Source organism: Schistocerca gregaria, chromosome 5, assembly GCF_023897955.1.
Source record: "Schistocerca gregaria isolate iqSchGreg1 chromosome 5, iqSchGreg1.2, whole genome shotgun sequence".
Lineage (NCBI taxonomy): Eukaryota > Metazoa > Arthropoda > Insecta > Orthoptera > Acrididae > Schistocerca > Schistocerca gregaria.
The window spans coordinates 149,145,569-149,162,303 of NC_064924.1; the positions used below are offsets into that span (position 1 = coordinate 149,145,569).

The following is a 16,735-nucleotide window of genomic DNA, read 5'->3' on the forward strand; positions in this document are numbered from 1 at the left end:
ACAGGATACAATAGGGAGGATAAGTGGGAGAGCAACGGATAGCGAGTGCATGAGACACCAGAGGCTGGGACCGCTGAACAGATAGGGGGGGGGGGGGATCCCAGCTTCAACCAGGGGACTATCAACAGGGCTGTTAGCGAAGGCACCGGTTTCCAAAGGGATACCACAATGGTGGACTGGATCCAGCACGTGCAGTGTGGAAGGAGCAGCCGAACCATAAACTTGACAACCATAGCCCAAGCGATAAAGATGTAAAAGGAGGGAGCTGTCCCGACCCCGAGAGGAGTGGGCAAGGAGGCGTAGCACATTGAGATTACGGAAACACCCTACCTTCAGAAGTCTGATATGGGGCAGCCAAATGAGCTTGTTGTCGAAACGAAGACCCAGGAAACGAAACCGTGGGACCACAGCCAGTCGTTGTGCATCGAAATAGAGCTCTGGATCAGGGTGGATCGTAGTACAGCAACAGAAGTGGACCACCCGCGATTTTAAAGTAGGGAATTAACACGTGACAGGGTCCATGCAAAGGCACGACGTATTGCTTCCTGGAGCCGCCGCTCTGCCGAGGCCATTGAAGAGGAACTAACCCAAATGCAGAAATCATCCACATACAGGGCAGGGGCGACCAAAGGACCGATAGAGGCCACAAGTCCATCGATAGCAATGAGGAAAAGCAGTACACTCAAGACAGAACCCTGTGGGACGCCTGTCTCCTGCATCCATGGAGAACTAAAAGCAGTACCAACCCGAACCCTGAATCACCGATGGAACAGGAACTGGCGGATAAAAATCGGGAGTGCGCCTCGAAGACCCCACTGATGAAGTGTAAGTAATATGTGATGGTGCCAGGCCGTGTCACAGGCCTTGCGTAGGTCAAAAAATACTGCAACCAAATGGCGACGCTGGGAAGAAGCCTGCCGAACTGAGGATTCCAAGCGAAGTAAATGATCGATCGGAGACCATCCCTCTCTGAAGCTACACTGGTAAGCGGACAATAAATCCCGAGATTCGAAGACCCAATTGAGCCGATGGGCTACCATCCGTTCAAGTAACTTGCAAACAAGATTGGTCAGACTAAATGGCCGATAGCTGTCAATAAATAGTGGGTTCTTACCAGGCTTAAGAACAGGAATCACGATGCTATCCCTCCACTTAGAAGAGAAGTCACCCTGGAGCCAGGTACAGTTAGACACCCGGAGAAGATGCTGCCGTTGTTGAGCACTGAGATGTTGAAGCAGTTTGTAATGAATGGAGTCTGTGCCAGGGGCCGTATCATGAGAAGAAGAAAGTGCGGAAAGAAATTCCCATTCAGTAAAAGTTTTGTTGTAAGATTCTGACTGACAAGGGGTAAAACATAAGGTGGAAGTTTCAGCCCGCTGTTTCCGGTGAAGGAAAGCAGTAGGATAGGAGGCTGATGCTGATGCCATTGCAAAATGGGTCGCAAGATGTTCCGCAAGAATCAACGGGTTCATACAAAGGCCATCTGGGAGGTGAAGGCCTGCGAGGGTGGACTGACGATGGCAACCTTGGAGAGAGCGAAGTGTAGCCTATACCCGTGACATAGGGACACCCTAGAACCAAGGAAAGAAACAAATCATTCCCAACATATCCGTTGGCTCTGTTTGATTAAATAACGGGCATTAGCGAGATGGCGTTTAAAGGTAATAAGGCTGGCAACGGATGGGTGCCTATTAAGGTGTAGCAAAGCTCGACGGCGCTCACGGATGGCAATGGCAATGGCCGTACTCCACCACGGGACTTGCCAGCGACGAAATGGTCCAGATGAGCGAGGTACAGCAAGGCTAGCAGCGTGAACAATCGCGCCAGACACGTCACGTAGGACGTCATCAATACAACCTGACAAAGAGGGAGAAAACACGATCTGTGCAGTGTATACAGGTCAATCGGCGAGTTGGAAAGACCAACGAGGTATCCTGTCCATCGGGGAGCAGGAAGAGAGAGAGATAATCAACCGGAAATTGTCACTATCACAAAGGTCGTCGTGTGGCGACCAGTGTAATGAACGAGGAGAGAGGGAGAAGAAAGAGAAAGATCAATGGCAGTAAAGGTACCATGACCGGCACTGAAATGAGTAGGGGAGCCATCATTAAGAAGGCGCAAGTCGTGGTCTGTAATGAACTGATCTAAGACCTCGTCTGCGTAAAAATTCATTGCCCCACAAGGGATGATGAACATTAAAATCCCTGAGAAGGAGGAAGGGAGGAGAAAGGGAGGAGGAAGTTGCTGAAAAAGGGAAGTCCTGTTAGGAGGGAGATAAAGATTGCAAATCGTGACCTAAGAGTCCAGGTAGATCCTAACAGCAACCGCTTCCAATGCAGTTTCAAAAGGAAACCACGTGCTAGCAATGCCTGTACGGACCAACGCACAAACGCCACCAGAAGCCCGCAGGGGTCCGACCCGAATTCGACAGAAAACACGGAACCCACAGAGGGTTGGTGAGTGATGATGAGTAAAATGAGATTCCTGTAGAACCACACAAGCTGCAGAGAAAGACGAAATAAGGGATTTCAATTCCAGAAGGTGACGGTAGTATCCATTACAATTCGATTGGATAACCACAGAACGTGGATTTAAATGGGGGCTGAACAGGGTAAAGCTAGTCATACCGCCGGGTCACCTCCCATCACCAACAAGGAGGTGGCGACATCCATGAACGACAGGTCAGAATCTGGTTGTGAAGCCGGGGAGGGGACCTCTGGTGACACCAGAGGCTCTTTGTTCACGGACTTATGTTTCTTCTTCTGTTCTGTTTGAGATCGAGGAGGGCTGTGTGGCATAAAGGAGAAAGCCGCAGCAAGATCGGGAACAGAGAGAGATCGGGCGACTGGGACCGACAGACCGCGGTTCTCGCGTGGCAGCAGACCTTTGGCCTCGAAGGTGCCGTGAAGGGGCATCCCGGGAGGGGCGCCCTTGACCGGCAGACGTCGAAGAAGTTGGACACTTCTGCGGCTGGGGAGGGGAGCAGCGTCCAGAGGAGATGTGGGAGCCGCAGGGGAGGGGGGGTGGAGGGGGGTCCGGGACTGGGGTAACGAAGGGGAGGAAGGGGTGAAGATGTAACTAATATATAACTAGACGTCACGGACACGGGGTGAAGACGTGTATACTTCTTATGAGCCTCTGTGTAGGTTAAACGATCAAGGGACTTATACTCCTGTTTCTTCTTTTTCCTTCTTATATATTGGGCAATGTGGTGAACGTGGAGAATGATTGCCATGATAATTAACACACAGGAGGGGGAACACAGGGACTCCCCTTATGGAGTGGATGTCCTCAGTCACCACAGAGAGGGGTCTGCAAACAGCGGGAAGACATATGTCTAAAACACAAGCACTTTAAACACCCCATAGGACGTGGTACGTATGGCTTCACATCACATCGATAAACCATAATCGATACTTTATCAGGGAGGGTATCCCCTTCAAAGGCCAGGATAAAGGCACCAGTATCAATGCGATTGTCCTTAGGACCCATCTGAACACGCCGAGATTGTCGCAAAGTTCCTCATCAGTTTGAAGGATGAGGTCCCTGTGAAAAATCGCACCTTGAACCATATTTAGAGACTGGTGGGGGATAATGGACACAGGAATTGTGCCAAGACGGGTACAGGCATGAAGGGCCGCAGACTGGGCAGCTGAAGCACTTTTGATCAGGGAGTCCACTTCGCCAAACTTGTGTTCACTGTGTTCCACAAAGAATAAAGGTTTGGTATTGGTGAATGTATCCCCATCAGTCAGGGTGCAAACCAGATAGGGGGGGGGGGGGGTGCAAGACTCTGCCCCTAGGCGACAGGCCTGACCCTCTTCCCAGGGAAGGGAAGGCCAAAGGGGCAGGAGAAGCAGCACTAGAAGAATCAGTTCCACACAGAGAATGACCAGAGTTCTGGACCCGTATGCGTTTCATTTGCATAGCGTCCGCCCTGATACCGCCCACTACGATCAGGGGCTCTTCTCAAGGGCAACACTGAGTCACAGCAAGGGCCGTTTGGCACGGCGGCCATTACCGGGAGTTCCGATGCTCCAGGATGAAGAGCAACCACTCCAAGGCTTGCATGAGGTGGTCACAGATCAGTTATCAGAAGTGTGATCCCTGTGTGTTCAGAGGACTCAACCAAAAGGGTACATAGCGACCCCACCACACAGGCTGTCTACTGTGCTGGCTATGTACCCTAGCATCAGACAACGACGTGAAAGAAAAGGTGGAATGGACTTGGAGGGCACACATCAGAGACACTAGGTAAGGTGCTCTTCCCCAAATGGCTCACACTACGGAAGAGAAATTTAGTAATGGAGGTCCAACCGCAGAGGGGTACCAGGGAGTGCCAAAAGGAGGAGGTGATTACGCAACAAAGCCAAATTGCAAAACCAACATAACCAGGAGGATAGCGGGGACCAACATAAGCCAGGACACCAAGAGAAGGAGGAGAGGAGATGAGAGGGCGAGGGGGAAGGATTGAGGAGAGGAAAGGAGGGGAAGGGGAAGGAAATGCAGCCCTGGAAAGAAGGAAGGCAGCAATAGCTCAGGGCCCCGTGCTCGCCACGCACGTATCCACAAAAGAGTTGTAGACCCCCTGGGAAGGATAATGGAGAGGGACTCGGTACATCGCACGTTGTAACGAAGGAATGTCTGAAGTCGTCAGAGAAGCAGTTCTGGACGTTAGAAGAACACAGTGTGTGGCAAAATAATCTAACAGAGCTGCCAGCCAAAATCCAGACGAGTAAAGTTAGGTTGCAGATGATAAGCAGTCCCTTTTACAGAATCATCCGTTTTAAGAACTCTGCCTCATTGACATCTGAGTAGTTCTACCATCAAGACGCGTTTCTGGTTGCTGTTATGGTCAGTTTACACACTACATAGTCGTACCCTTTAGGCATCATGTTGAGGCAGTTTGATGTGGTGCTGCAGGCATATTTCATAGAAGACTGCCGGTCAGTCTGAAGAACAGCTGTTCTCTAGATGCAACAATCAGATCATCCAGAGTGAAGATGGCAAATCGTACCCGGACTACCAACGACCCATTGTCGCCGCTTAGGTAATCTGTCACGTTGTTCTGTCGTGTGACACGGATATGCTGTGTGTGGACGACGCTGGTGATCGAGCAGGCCAAGACAACAAGTTGGCAATCTGTAGACAATGTTTGGTTACAACAGCGGTTTATGCTGGAAAGCACCCCCTGGAATTCTGTTCCTGAATGGCAGAACAACATATGGGATTACCAGACTGACGTACACATTTTCAGTAAGGATGAGTGGGATAAACAAGAGAGTGCTCCTGCTTTCATACGAAATCGGACCCCACACCGTAGCTCCAGGTGTAGGCTCAGTGTGTCTAGGAGCAGACGGGTCATTTGCACGTCCTCATGTGGCCTCTTCCTAACCAACACACAGCCGTCACTGCCACCGATTCACAACCAGCATTCATCATGAAACGGAACCGACTCTACTCTGCCCTCCACAGAGCTCTTGCTTGACACCACTGAAGTCGCGCTTCTGGCTCGGAGCTGTCCTTGGAGTAACCGATTTGTAACAGTTCGCTGTGTCTCTGTGCTGCTAACTGCTCCTCAAATTGTTGCTGCAGATGCAGTACGATGCGCCAGAGCCAAACGCCAAACATGATGGTCTTCCCTCTCGGTAGAACCACGTGGCCGTCTGGAGCTCTGTTCTGCGATATCGCAGAAGGAGCGTCCAGCTTGTCGTAGCCCTATTAAGCCACCTCCTCCAAACTCTGACGTCTTTGTTGCCTTAAAGGCATTCTTGACTAAAATTAACTCACGACGTCCAATCTCAAAGGTAACTAATGCTCACGACCGTTACAGCGTGTATTTAAAGCAAACCTGATATGCATTCTCATAGTGAAGCCAGCATTCACAGTGCTACGTGACCGAAGTAAAACGTGAATACCCATACCTTCCACTTGCAGAAATACGCCTACCAACTTTCTTCTATATCTCAGAACTCCTCCATGGTGTTGTATTTTTCCCGTCGCTGTATCATGCACCCAGGCGTTTTCGCCATCTGTTTCAATGTGTTTTCATCTTTTATTAATGTATTTGTGGGACTTGTGGAAGGGAAACTTGGACTGTGGGGAAAACCAGAAGAAAACAGAATCGAACCATTTGAGATGAGATGCTACGGAACAGTGTTGAAAATTAGATGGACTGATAAGGTAAGGAATGAGAAGGTCCTCCGCAGATTCGGCGAGGAAAGAGCGCTGGGTGATCAAGAATTCCCGTTACAAACTTCTGGGACTTTTAGAGGGGAATGACTAGATAATAACCGGATTTGGGCCCAAGACCGGAAACGTACCGTTTCCTTGCTACAGTCATTTGAAAAGATGTTGGTAAAGCGACTACACTTACAAGTAATTGATTACACCTGAAGCAGTACATCACTGGTTTTACAATTCCACTCATTAGTAGCCTAATAAATTGCTCGTGTACTCGTTGACTGGCTCCCTTCAACGTCACTCTTCCAATTCTGGTGTGCGGCTTGCTGACGGTAAAGGTGTAACTTTGGTGAAAATGGTATGCGATGGAGTTGGACGTTGTGGAGAACAGTCTTGATAAACGTGACCAGAAATCTTACATTACCGTCAGCATCGCCATGCAGAAGAGTCATGACTGTGTATTCTGCAAACATGTACTTAGCCATCTTAGTCTAACACTCAAAGGCACGTGAGTAAGACTCGAACCAGGACAGAGAGGTAGGATGAACGTCAAGTGACATCAGGCGATCCAACGTGACCACCACCGCCCTCCATCATGACTACCCTGTTGCGTACCTATTTGCAAAAATGTTTCCTTACATGGGTTCTCACTCAAAACATTACGTACTGGCTCCCCTCTGTAAGTCCTAGAAGTCTGTAACGGAAATTTCCGAACACGGTGTATATGGATAACACTAACAAGAAGAAGGGACAGGGTAATAGGATGATACGATACGATATTGCAGTACCTGCGTTGTTCAAAAGTACGAGGGTTGAATGAAAAGTAAAGCCTCCACCTTAGTTATTTGGGTGAGGGTGGGAATATTTTAATAAATCAAACGCAGAAATAATCCTTAGAATGTGATCTTTAATTGCCAATATTCTCTTTTCCACATAATCACCTACCAATGGGATACATTTGTGCCAACGATGAGAAAGTTTTCTGAAGCCGTCAAGGAAGAAGTCGACACACTGTTTCCGCGAACACAGTCTCACAGATCTCTCAACGCCTTCATCAGAAGCATAATGATGTCCCCGCATATCGTCTTTCATTATTGGGAACAGACGGCGCTAGATGCGGACTGTATGGAGGATGCCGTACAGTGGTGAGATTCAGTCTCTTAAGCTCTGCTGTGGTGGCATCCGGGATACCCATCGTGCACACATCTTCCGATAGCCAGTCAAAGCCATAATTTGACCCACACGTTCTTGTGAAATGCCGATTGTGCTTGCAGTTTCTCTATGGCTGATACGACCACCGTCCTAAATCGATCTGTCATTATTTTGATTGTGAAACTCGATTGTTGCTGTCACAGGACGTCCAACTCTTTCTTTGTCATGCAAGTCAGATGTTTCCGCCTCAACATCTTTAAACTTACTCGCCTAACGACGCAGAGTACTCAACATCAACACTATCACCATAAACTGCTTTAATCCCCTGATCAATCTCCTTTGGGGTGCTGTCAAGAATTCAATGACTTCACGTTGCTTAAATCGCATTGAACGACCGTCTGCGCAGCATTCCGTACTTTACAATGAAAGTTCAATGCTAAGGCTTCCCGCCAACTGGAGTTGTAGAGAAGAGGCTACGGAACAAGGCAGTATCTGCCGCATGCCAATGCTGCCAACTGTTGATGAGTTACGAAGGTGGAGGCATTACTATTCAGTCAACCCTCGTACCATTCAGCTCTCCCTTGGACATTAGTGAATGTCCGAAGGAACATAACATGGTATTTCTGAACAACACAGGCACTGCAGTATTATATTTGTCCGCCGACACCGGGCGATCGATTTTCAATTAAAAATGTCTCCCCTGTACTGGAATATACGTAATAGACGTACTACAAGATCAGGTTGTAGACAGACTTTTAGCGGCATATGAAAGTTTGTGTCTGGCCGTGAAGCATGAATAGCCTAACTGTAAAGCGACCGCTCAAGAATAGGGAAAATCTAGGTTCGAGTCCCAGTGCAGCACAAATTTTCATTGTCATCATTCCATTGTACACCTGATGGTTTTCCATATTCGCAACTGCGAGTACATGTCTTGGGTGATAGGACGTCTGTTAGAACATCAAGGATTATCTTCCGTTGTACCAGAGGAAGCTGTACAAGGTAAAAAAGTGTAGGGGAGGACAGAGATTGGAATACATCCATCAAATAATTGAGGACGTAGTTGCAAGTGATACCCTGAGATGAAAAGGATGTCACAGGAGAGTAATTCGTGGCGTACCGCATCAAACCAGAAAGGACATCAATTAAAAAAAACTGACTGCGTAGTCCATTGTTATTTGAAAAGCGTTATGGTACCCCTTTCCGTCCTTAACGCCTCGTCGACTCCATTGTGTGTGTGAAGACAAGATCGAGTCACACCTGTAGTACGGGCACGGTCAGAGCCATACAGCTGGCAAAGTGGTTTCACAGATAATCAATTTCTGCTCTTTGTATAACAATCTCATCCTTGGTGTAGTAAATTCAAGGTAACAGTGCGACTAAATTGAAATAAAATTCGGTCGTTATTTTCTTTCAACCCCTCGAAACACTGTCTTTGCAGTTATTAAAAATGGGAACGTGAATTAATCTCAGAAATAATAACGTAAGATTTTTGAAGCAAAATTTTTACTTTCGCAAAATAGAAGCTGCAAGATTGCAGCACACTGAAATGAGTTTTCGCACAAACGTTAAAATATTTTCTATAGATGTTACTGAACGAAAACACGTCGAAAAGAAATGAGTATGTAAAAATACGATTACAGTACTTGTTCTTTGGTGAATCCGCGTCTCTGCAACTGTCAAGATGACATGTTAACTCTTTCATAGTGCACCAAATTTACCATATTAACTTACTGGTAGACTCACTAAGAAAGCATGAGCACCGGAACTGCCTATCTGCATTAAAGCTTGAATTATCATGATGATGTACAGGTCTGAACACCTGACCAGTTGCTTTTTGTCACTGGTATACAGTACCTACTCCACTTACCGCCCCAGTTGGAAAGTAGAAGAACCCAATTCATAGTTGTGATAAAAGAACGTATTATTTAATTCTGATCAAAAACCTATGTGGAAGATATTTACAGTCAAAGATGCTAATAATTCGTTATATGTTGACTTGAATGCTAAGGCAAAAGCTAATCATACCATTTTTAATGATGAACAAGAATGTAACGGTTTCTGAAGATGAGATGGTTCAGCAGACGGCGGCTAAGAACGACGAACCTAACATGTTGTTTTCAGTTCTGCTCAATCTTCTTCATGAATTCCCGTCTGTGACAATTTCAGCTAGAGTTCGGTACTAAAAGTGATTTATTTCCAATTCGAAATACAGGCACACAGGTCAACGTACAGTGGTTCATTCATAATGTAGTATAAACCGTAATACCCAAACATTAATACAATGTCATGTGATAAAAAAATATATCGAGCACAATTTATTTTATGAGATCTAGCATTAAGTTCTCACTCCTCATAACACATTACAAAAGGCGTGAAATTTGGGAGCTTTTCTTACACGTATCAGCTACTAAGATTATACACTATCTTAAGGGACGTACAGGAATTTCACATATATTCCAACACTGTCATTTACGTTTGTGCAAAGACCTCATTGAAAACCTGTTGACATTTAAACGTCCTTTGCATCACCTGGTTACAGTAAATGTCCAGAATAAAATAAACAAGCATTACTTCGATAAGGAGCGATATCTGCAGAAGTCTTCTTGCTCCCAGTCGTAATGGCGCCCTGACGACGTGGATACCTTCTCTCCACACAAACACACTCGCTGATTTCCACCAGCTGCAATAAGAGTTCTGTTGACGGCAACAATGGCAACAGAGAGATTCTGCGATTTTACGCTCGACGATTGATGGACGTTGGCAATCATCTCTTCTGGCGATACCAGTGAACGATGTCTTCGATAAGCCAGAGCAACATACAGAAAATCAACAGGCCAGTGAGGATATGTATACACAACGGATAATCTCCCGTCTCATCGCGGATGTAACCTAGAACAAGAACAGATATTCTGAATACTATTCCCTTCAGGAACTTGGGTTCATCTTTTGCAAGACAGAGAGACTTAGAACACAGATGTTTAAAATCGTAAGAATACATTTAAATGCTCGTACAAGGATGAAATAAACGTTAATATAAAGTGATCGAAAATTCTATGGCTAATTACAGATTTTATCTCATATAGGTATTAGAGGTATCAGAGAGAACAGAAGATGGTGGAAAAATATTTTTCTTCAGGTTCTTATTGCGGTGGCTGTAGTAGAAGATGTAACGACCAGAAAACTGGAAATGTTTATGTATTGGCTATAAGCTGAGCCTCACGTCCGGTACCAAGTCATGTACGGCACAGGAAAATTCAAGCCATTTGTGAAAAGATGCCGTCGGATACTAAGAGAATTGTGTCACTAGTTCAAAAACGTCATCTTGGTACTGGAATTCGGAAACATCAGCTTCACTGGTACGAAGCCGCAATAAATCAGTCACATGAATTATTCATTCCTACAAATGCTGCGTAAGATGTCCCACTTGTTCCTTTTATTGCACGGATAAATTGAAAACTTGTGTGTTCAATGACGCCAAACCCTAGGAGTGAATTTGCAACAAAGATATTAGCCTTCATAGTACTCAGTAAGAGATACATTGAATGTATTTATATTTGAGGAACTGACGTTTCTAGAAGCAGACTAACAGAGCGCATGAAGTTGTAGACCAAAGATGATGTTTGAAACGACTAGTCATCGACAAAACGTGATATTTGGCCCCGGTCTTGATGGTTAAAATTATTTTATTACAACCATTGTTTTTACGCAGTGTTACATTGGTGGGAGTATTGCTGACCACTCCTTGTCGACATGTTGGAAAATACGCGTTGATAAACGAACAAATTGGTGAGCTACTTCCACGACATGGTGATGGGCACGTTCCAACAGACTAGTTCCTTACCGCCATTCTATCATGTCCACGTCTACCCAACTTTACATCCGTCCGTAACTGCGAAAGTGTTGCTGGTGCAGGATGCTGCGCGCGAACTAGCATCTCGATTACGTCCTGTAAATGATCGATGGGATTCACATCGGGCGAGTTGGGTGGCAAAACCATTCGCTCGAACTGTCCAGATTGTTCTTGAAACAATTCACGAACAACTGTGCCCCGATGATATGACATCGTTGTTTCGCAATATGAAGCCCATGAACGGCGACAAATGGTCTCCAAGTAGACGAACGTAACCATTTGCAGTGAGTGATCGGTTCGACTGGACCAGAGGACCTGGCCCATTCCATATACACACAGCCCGCATCATTATGGAGTCACTACCAGCTTTCACAGTGCCTTGTTGACAAACTGAGTCCATGCCTTCGGGGGGTCTGCGTCACACTAACACTACCATCAACTCTTACTAACTGAAATCGGTACTATGTGATCAGGCCACAGTTTTCCAGTCGTCTAGGGTCCTACCAATATGGTCTGGAGCCCAGGAGAGGCGCTGCGATCGATGTCGTGCTATTAGCTAAGGGACTCGCGTCAGTCGTCTGCTGCCGTAGTCCATTAACGCCGAATTTCGCCGCACTGTCCTTATCGATACGTTCGTCATACGCCTGACATAATTTATGCGGATATTTCACGCAGTGTTGAGGTTCTGTTAGCACTCACAATTCTACGCAAACGCTACTGCTCTCGGTCGTTAAATGAAGGCCGTCGGCCACTGCGTTGTCTGTGGTGAGAGGTAATGCCCGAAAATTGATATTCTTGGCACAATCTTGACACGATGGGTCTCGGAATACTGAATTTCTTAACGATTTCCTACAAGGATTGACGTATGTTTCTAGCTCCACCTACCATTCCGCGTTCAAAGTCTATTCATTGGCGTCGTGCAGTCATAATCACGTTGGAAATCTCTTCACAAGAATCACCTGAGAACAAGTGCTCTGTCAGTACATTATCATTTTATAACTTCTACACGCTATACTACCACGATTTGTGTATGTGCAAATTGCTGTCGCACGATTTGTCACCTCAGAGGGAGATAGAGAGGGGGGCGAGAGAGAGTGGGGTGGAGAAGAGAGAGAGAAGGGAGATCGGGGAGGGAGGGAGGGAGAGGGGGGAGAGAGAGAGAGAGGGGGGAGAGAGAGGGAGGAGAGGGGGGGAGAGAGAGGGAGGAGAGGGGGAGAGAGAGGGAGGGAGGGTAGAGATGGGGAGAGGGAGGGGAGGGAGAGAAAGGGGGTGAAAGGGGGAAGAGGGGGGAGGGAGGGAGGGGAGGGAGAGAGGGGGAGAGAGGGTTAGGGAGAGAGGGGGAGGGGAGAAGAGAGACACAAGACAGAGAGGGGGTGAGAGAGGGTGGGGGCGAGGGGGCGGGGGGCGATGGGCATGAGAGGCGAGGGGGACAGAGCGACAGTGGTGTCTAGGGGGCGGGGGGGTGAGGGAGGTGAGGGGGCAGGGGGCGGGGGGGTCTAGGGGCGAGGGGGACAGGGGGCGAGGGGGTCAGGGGGCGAGGGAGACAGGGGGCGAGGGGGACAGGGGGCGAGGGGGACAGGGGGCGAGGGGGACAGGGGGCGAGGGGGACAGGGGGCGAGTGGGACACGGGGCGAGTGGGACACGGGGCGAGGGGGACAGGGGGCGAGGGGGACAGGGGGCGAGGGGGACAGGGGGCGAGGGGGACAGGGGGCGAGGGGGACAGGGGGCGAGGGGGACAGGGGGCGAGGGGGACAGGGGGCGAGGGGGACAGGGGGCGAGGGGGACAGGTGGCGAGGGGGACAGGGGGCGAGGGGGACAGTGGACGAGGGGGACAGGGGGCGAGGGGGACAGGGGGCGAGGGGGACAGGGGGCGAGGGGGACAGGGGGCGAGGGGGACAGGGGGCGAGGGGGACAGGGGGCGAGGGGGACAGGGGGCGAGGGGGACAGGGGGCGAGGGGGACAGGGGGCGAGGGGGACAGGGGGCGAGGGGGACAGGGGGGCGAGGGGGACAGGGGGGCGAGGGGGACAGGGGGGCGAGGGGGAAAGGGGGCGGAGGGACAAGGGGGCGAGGGGGACAGGGGGCGAGGGGGACAGGGGGCGAGGGGGACAGGGGGCGAGGGGGACAGGGGGCGAGGGGGACAGGGGGCGAGGGGGACAGGGGGCGAGGGGGACAGGGGGCGAGGGGGACAGGGGGCGAGGGGGACAGGGGGCGAGGGGGACAGGGGGCGAGGGGGACAGGGGGCGTGGGGGACAGGGGGCGAGGGGGACAGGGGGCGAGGGGGACAGGGGGCGAGGGGGACAGGGGGCGAGGGGGACAGGGGGCGAGGGGGACAGGTGGCGAGGGGGACAGGTGGCGAGGGGGACAGGTGGCGAGGGGGACAGGTGGCGAGGGGGACAGGTGGCGAGGGGGACAGGTGGCGAGGGGGACAGGTGGCGAGGGGGACAGGTGGCGAGGGGGACAGGTGGCGAGGGGGACAGGTGGCGAGGGGGACAGGGGGCGAGGGGGACAGGGGGCGAGGGGGACAGGGGGCGAGGGGGACAGGGGGCGAGGGGGACAGGGGGCGAGGGGGACAGGGGGCGAGGGGGACAGGGGGCGAGGGGGACAGGGGGCGAGGGGGACAGGGGGCGAGGGGGACAGGGGGCGAGGGGGACAGGGGGCGAGTGGGACAGGGGGCGAGGGGGACAGGGGGCGAGGGGGACAGGGGGCGAGGGGGACAGGGGGCGAGGGGGACAGGGGGCGAGGGGGACAGGGGGCGAGGGGGACAGGGGGCGAGGGGGACAGTGGGGCGAGGGGGACAGGGGGCGAGGGGGACAGGGGGCGAGGGGGACAGGGGCGAGGGGGACAGGGGGCGAGGGGGACAGGGGGCGAGGGGGACAGGGGGCGAGGGGGACAGGGGGCGAGGGGGACAGGGGGCGAGGGGGGCAGGGGGCGAGGGGGACAGGGGGCGAGGGGGACAGGGGGCGTGGGGGACAGGGGGCGAGGGGGACAGGGGGCGAGGGGGACAGGGGGCGAGGGGGGCAGGGGGCGAGGGGGACAGGGGGCGAGGGGGACAGGGGGCGAGGGGGACAGGGGGCGAGGGGGACGGGGGGCGAGGGGGACGGGGGGCGAGGGGGACGGGGGGCGAGGGGGACGGGGGGCGAGGGGGACGGGGGGCGAGGGGGACGGGGGCGAGGGGGACGGGGGGCGAGGGGGACGGGGGGCGAGGGGGACGGGGGGCGAGGGGGACGGGGGGCGAGGGGGACGGGGGGCGAGGGGGACGGGGGGCGAGGGGGACGGGGGGCGAGGGGGACGGGGGGCGAGGGGGACAGGGGGATTTACTGTGTGAGTGACTAGTATTTTGTTCAGTGACTTTGTATGTGCTGCAAGCTGCTACACAGTGCTGAGAGGGCGGTATTTCGAATTTGCATTAGAAATTTTATAGGCTTTTAAAATCGCGTATTGACACAGGGACAAGCAACAAACTAGACGCCTCTGAGCTAATCTCATTGTCATGACCCTTAGATTAGTTAAGCTTAAGTAGTTGTAAGTTTTTGGCGACTGATGACCACAGCAGTTATGTCCCATAGCGCTCTGAGATATTTGAACCTTTTTTTTACCCTATTGGTATATCACCGTGCGATTAGTGTGGTCAAAAAAAATTCCAGATAAACATTAGTAGTTCTACGTTAGCTATACGATGGCTGTATCGAAGGTCGAAGTGTGACAGAAATGGGATTATTTCAGTTTTAAGCAGCATAGTTTCTCAACCTTGGAGCGCGTGTGCGCGGCAGTCCCCCATATCTGAATTTCAAACCGGGCTGCAGATGGTAAGTTAAGATGTAGCAGTGCTAAGTCTGACACTTAACGAGATGAAGCTGTCGCGCTGGGATTTACGTGCAGTTATCTATTATGACCACAAAATTAAGCTATATGCAGAAGAATACCACTCTTCTCTAGCCCGCTCGAGGGCCACCATAGGAAATTTCTTTCGTCATTTTTAAATGGGCCAGGAGTGCCTTGAAGATGAACCTCGCCCTCGTCGCCTAGCAACAGCACTCCTTCAGGCCACAAGAGGCTCATCGAGACCATCCGACCGCCGTGTCGTCCTCAATGAGGTTGCGGTTAGGAGGGGCGTGTGCTCAGCACACCGCTCTCCCGGTCCTTATGATGGTTTTCTGTGACCGGAGCTACTATTCGGTTGAGTAGCTCCTCAATTGCTAGCAACAGCAGTGACGCCAAAAACGATTTATACTTTGAGGAAAATCTCACATTCGTAACATTCAAGGGACGCTAAATATTGTATTGAGCGTGGTGCACACTATCCTTCACTATCGTTTAGGCCTAACCAAGCGGTGTGCACTCCTGGAGCCACATTTCCCGAGAGGTGGTCAAATACATACATGAATCGTTTGGCGACGTTCCATGCTTGAAAATTCGACGAATTAACAGAACGCTACCGAAGCGAAGAGACAGTCTTCAGTATGGTGCTTTCCATGTGAGGAACCATCCACAAAGATTCGTAGAAGAAGATAGTGGCCACTTTCTTCACTAAAATGTTTCATCTCAATCAGTGACTATGTACAGACGTCGGACAGTCAATGCTGAGTGGTTTGTGACTGTCTGCCAAAAGTCAACATCACGTGAAGGTCACAGCATTCAAAGTTAACGACTGGCCAACTTCTGCGTCAAGGAACTGCCTGAGCGCATACGGCCAACAATGGACTTCTTGCAGAATGAAAAAGTGCGAGTGTTACCGCACCCACCCTATCCACTTCACTTGGCTCCATGTTACTTCTTCCTGTTGCCAAAACGAAAAGGAAAATTCGTGGGTAGCTTTTTTCCATCCCGTGAAGAGGATGTTGTAGCATACAACACAGCACAAGTGACTTTCACTACGAAAATGTGAACTGAGATATTTTTGAAGCGGCTTCAAGGGATGGAAAAATGTGTAAGTGCTCAGTGACAGTATTCTGAAACGCTGTAGCTGTTATGTTGAAAATAATTTTTTTCGGAATTTCTGCTGAACGCTTTCGGCGCAATACTTGTACACAATAAGATTACTCTGCAGTCGTTAAGGAACACCACCCTAGTTAGTGGTGAAGGAATGGAGACGTGCTGAACACGCCTCGTGAGTCATAGAAAGATTCTCGACCTTTGTTTGACGGACTTAGAAATCAATGTGGTTAATAAAATATTGTCTCTATCCATTATGCGATAAACACATCGCCTTGCTCAAATGGTTCAAATGGCTCTGAGCACTAAGGGACTTAACATCTGATATCATCAGTCCCCTAAAACTCAGACCTACTCAAAACTAATTAAGGACATCACACACATCCATGCCGAGGCGGATTCGAAACTGCGACCATAGATGTCGCGCGGTTCCAGACTGAAGCGCCTAGAACCGTTCGGCCACAAAGGTCGGCCGTCGTATGGCTTCACATACCTTGTGCAGTATGGTGAAAAATAGCCTGGTAAGGTCATAGGAAGGTAGGAGACGTTGAACACAGCGAAATTTTCCGTAACAATTAGCCGGAAATGGACCGTTGTTGAGTTACGGTACTAAAAGG

The 16,735-nt window shown here is 50.4% G+C and overlaps 1 protein-coding gene across 3 annotated transcripts in view; it reads right to left on the bottom strand.

Annotated features, from left to right (window-relative positions):
- Window positions 1-9,502: 9,502 nt before the first annotated feature.
- The window catches only part of LOC126272275 (monocarboxylate transporter 12-like), a 152,879-nt gene continuing 145,646 nt past the window's right edge, over window positions 9,503-16,735 (bottom strand). The window contains exon 8 of one of the 3 annotated variants that reach the window (XM_049975025.1): window positions 9,503-10,224. In XM_049975025.1, coding sequence (XP_049830982.1) covers window positions 10,100-10,224 — 125 coding nt within the window. In that variant the 3' untranslated portion in view covers window positions 9,503-10,099. The remainder of the gene's footprint in view (window positions 10,225-16,735) is intronic. The other 2 variants (XM_049975024.1, XM_049975026.1) reach the window with 2 other exon arrangements.